Source organism: Lagopus leucura, unplaced genomic scaffold (assembly GCF_019238085.1).
Source record: "Lagopus leucura isolate 7727_CA_CO unplaced genomic scaffold, USGS_WTPT01 33076-0_obj-0_obj, whole genome shotgun sequence".
NCBI lineage: Eukaryota > Metazoa > Chordata > Aves > Galliformes > Phasianidae > Lagopus > Lagopus leucura.
The window spans coordinates 1-3193 of NW_024965171.1; the positions used below are offsets into that span (position 1 = coordinate 1).

The 3193-nt window shown below is 58.3% G+C and overlaps 1 protein-coding gene across 1 annotated transcript in view; it reads left to right on the top strand.

Moving 5' to 3' along the window:
• The first annotated feature begins 6 nt into the window (after positions 1-6).
• The window catches only part of LOC122191999 (telomerase protein component 1-like), a 5280-nt gene continuing 2093 nt past the window's right edge, over positions 7-3193 (top strand). The window contains exons 1-4 of the mRNA XM_042892416.1: positions 7-218; positions 764-982; positions 2172-2332; positions 2762-2872. Of these exons, the coding sequence (XP_042748350.1) occupies positions 946-982; positions 2172-2332; positions 2762-2872 (309 nt within the window). The 5' untranslated portion in view covers positions 7-218; positions 764-945. The remainder of the gene's footprint in view (positions 219-763; positions 983-2171; positions 2333-2761; positions 2873-3193) is intronic.

A 3193-nucleotide genomic window follows, 5' to 3' on the forward strand; every position in this document is an offset into this window, starting at 1 on the left:
CCAATGGCCGTCGCACCGCGGCCGCCTCCAGGTGCTGCTGCCGGCGCCCAGCGCCTACCCGGAAGTGGAGTCACGTGACCCGGACGGAGGATCACCTGACCTGGAGGAAGAGTCACGTGACCCAGGCCCGGCCCTCTGCGTCACCTTTGACCCCTGGGGATCCCGGCTGGCCGTGGGGCATCATGGGGGAGTCAGCGCCGTGCATCGGGCGCCATGGGGTGAGCGCCTCCGGGGGGCGCTGTGGGGCGCTATGAGTCTCTATGGGGCTCTATAGGACTCGGGGGGGTTCTGTGGGTCTCTGTGGGGTTCTATGGGGTCTCTATGAGGCTCTATAGGACTTTGTGGGTTTCTACGGGTCTCTATGGGTCTCTATGAGGCTCTATGGGGCTCTATAGGGTCTCTATGGGTCTTTATAGGGCTCTATGGGTCTCTATGGGTCTCTATGGGTCCCTATGGGGCTCTATGGGGCTCTGTGGGGCTCTATGGGTCCCAATGGGTCCCTATTTGTATCATTGTGACCCCATTGTAACCATTACCCCCATTAATCACTCCCATTAATTATCCCCATTAATCACCCCCATTAATTACCCCCTTTAATTACCCCCGTTAATCACCCCCATTAATCACCCCCATTAATTACCCTGTTAATCACCCCCATTAATTACCCCCGTTAATTACCCTCATTAATCACCCCCGTTAATTACTCCGCTAATTACCCCCATTATCCCCCCCCTCCATTCATTCTCCCTCCATTTCCCTCCAGGCTCCGCCCCCCAGCTCTGCCTTTCCAGCGGACCAATCACGTGCCTGGCCTGGGTGGGCGGGACGGTGCTGGCGGGGGCGGGGCCTGACGGCGCCCTATGGGGATGGGAGCTGCCCGGCCCCGCCCACCTCAAGCCCCGCCTACTCTGGGATCGGCCAGTGGGGAGAGGCGAGGTGCTGGCGATGTCGGCCACAGCCAATGGGATCGCGGTCAGCACGGGTAGGGGCGGGGCTAAAGGTGCTATGGGGATCTATGGGTCTCTATGGGTCTCTATGGTCTCTATGGGTCTCTATGGGTCTCTATGGTTCTCTATGGGGCTCTATGGGGTCTCTATGGGTCTCGATGGGTCTCTATGGGTCTCTATGGGGTCTCTATGGGTCTCTATGGGGCTCTCTATGGGTCTCTATGGCTCTCTATGGGTCTCTGTGGGGCTCTATAGGGTCTCTATGGGTCTCTATGGGTCTCTATGGGTCTCTATGGGTCTCTACGGTGTCTCTATGGGGTCTCTATGGGTCTCTATGGGTCTCTATGGGTCTCTATGGGTCTCTGTGGGGCTCTATGGGGTCTCTATGGGTCTCTATGGGTCTCTACGGTGTCTCTATGGGGTCTCTATGGGGTCTCTATGGGTCTCTATGGGTCTCTGTGGGGCTCTATGGGGTCTCTATGGGTCTCTATGGGTCTCTACGGTGTCTCTATGGGGTCTCTATGGGGTCTCTATGGTGTCTCTATGGGTCTCTCTGGGTCTCTATGGGGTCTCTATGGGGCTCTATGGCTCTCTATGGGTCTCTGTGGGTCTCTATGGGGTCTCTATGGGGCTCTATGGCTCTCTATGGGTCTCTCTGGGTCTCTATGGGGTCTCTATGGGGCTCTATGGCTCTCTATGGGTCTCTGTGGGTCTCTATGGGGCTCTATGGGTCTCTATGGGTCTCTGTGGGTCTCTATGGGTCTCTATGGGTTCTATGGGTTCCTATGGGTCCCTATGGGTTCTATGGGGTTCCTATGGGTCCCTATGGGTCCCTATGGGGTCTATGGGTTCTATTGGGTCTCTATGGGTCCCTGTGGGGTCTGTGGGGTCCCTATGGGTCCCTATGGGGCTCAATGGTTTCTATGGGGCTGTATGAGTTCTGTGGGTCTCTGTGGGTCTCTATGGGGATCTATGGGTCCTTATGGGTCCCTATGGATTTTCTATGTTCTCTGTGGGGTCCCTATGGGTCCCTATGGGTTCTATGGATCCCTATGGGTTCTATGGGGTCTCTATGGGTCCCTGTGGGTTCTACGGGTCCCTATGGGTCCCTATGGGTTCTATGGGGTCCCTATGGGGTCTATGGGTTCTATTGGGTCCCTGTGGGTCCCTGTGGGTCCCTATGTGTTCTATGGGGTCCCTGTTCCTCACCCTCCCCTCCTGCAGAGGACGGGGCGCTGCTGCTGTTCCCCCTGCAGGCCCTGCTGCCCCACAGCTCTATGGGGCCAGAGGGGGGGGGCCACCTTCTGTACCCCCACCTCGGCCCCACGGCAGCTCTCAGCTTCTGCCCCACGGAGACTCGGCTGGCGACGGGGGGCCGGGATCGGGTATGGGGGATCTATGGGGTGTCTGTGGGTCTCTATGGGTCGCCATGGGTCTCTATGGGGTCTCTATGGGTCTCTATGGGGTCTCTATGGGGTCTCTATGGGTCTCTATGGGTCTCTGTGGGGCTCTATGGGTTTCTATGGGGTCTCTATGGGGTTTGTGGGGGTTAGGGGTGGGGCTCTATGGGGCTGAGGGCTCCTATGGGGTACCGTGGGCTCTGTGGGGCTCTGTGGGGGGCTGTGGGGCAGTGTGGTTCCCTATGGGGCTCTATGGGGTCTCTGTGGGGCTCTATGGGTCTCTATGGAGCGTAATTGGTATCTAAGGGGTCTCTATGGGTCTCTATGGATCCCTATGGGTCTCTATGGGGCTCTATGGGGCTCTGTGGGTCGCTATGGGGTCCCTATGGGGCTGACCCCTTTGCTATGGGTCAGGCCGTGGCGGTGTGGGGCGCATCGGGCGCCGCTATGGGGCAGCAGCTGCAGCGATGGGAGAACGCCCACAGGGAGTGGGTCTGCGCTGTGGGGTGGGCAGGAGGCCTGCTGGTAAGTGTGGGGCGCTGTGGGGCTCTGTGGGTCCCTATGGGTCTCAGTGGGTCCCTATGGGTCTCTATGGGTCGCTATGGGTCCCAATGGGTCTCTATGGGTCACTATAGGTCTCTATGGGTCCCTATGGTTCCCTATGGGTCTCAGTGGGTCGCTATGGGTCCCAATGGGTCTCTATGGGTCACTATGGGTCTCTATGGGTCACTATGGGTCTCTATGGGTCCCTATGGTTCCCTATGGGTCTCAGTGGGTCGCTATGGGGCTCTATGGGGTCTCTATGGGGTTTCCATGGGTATCAATGTGTCCCTATGGGTCTCAGTC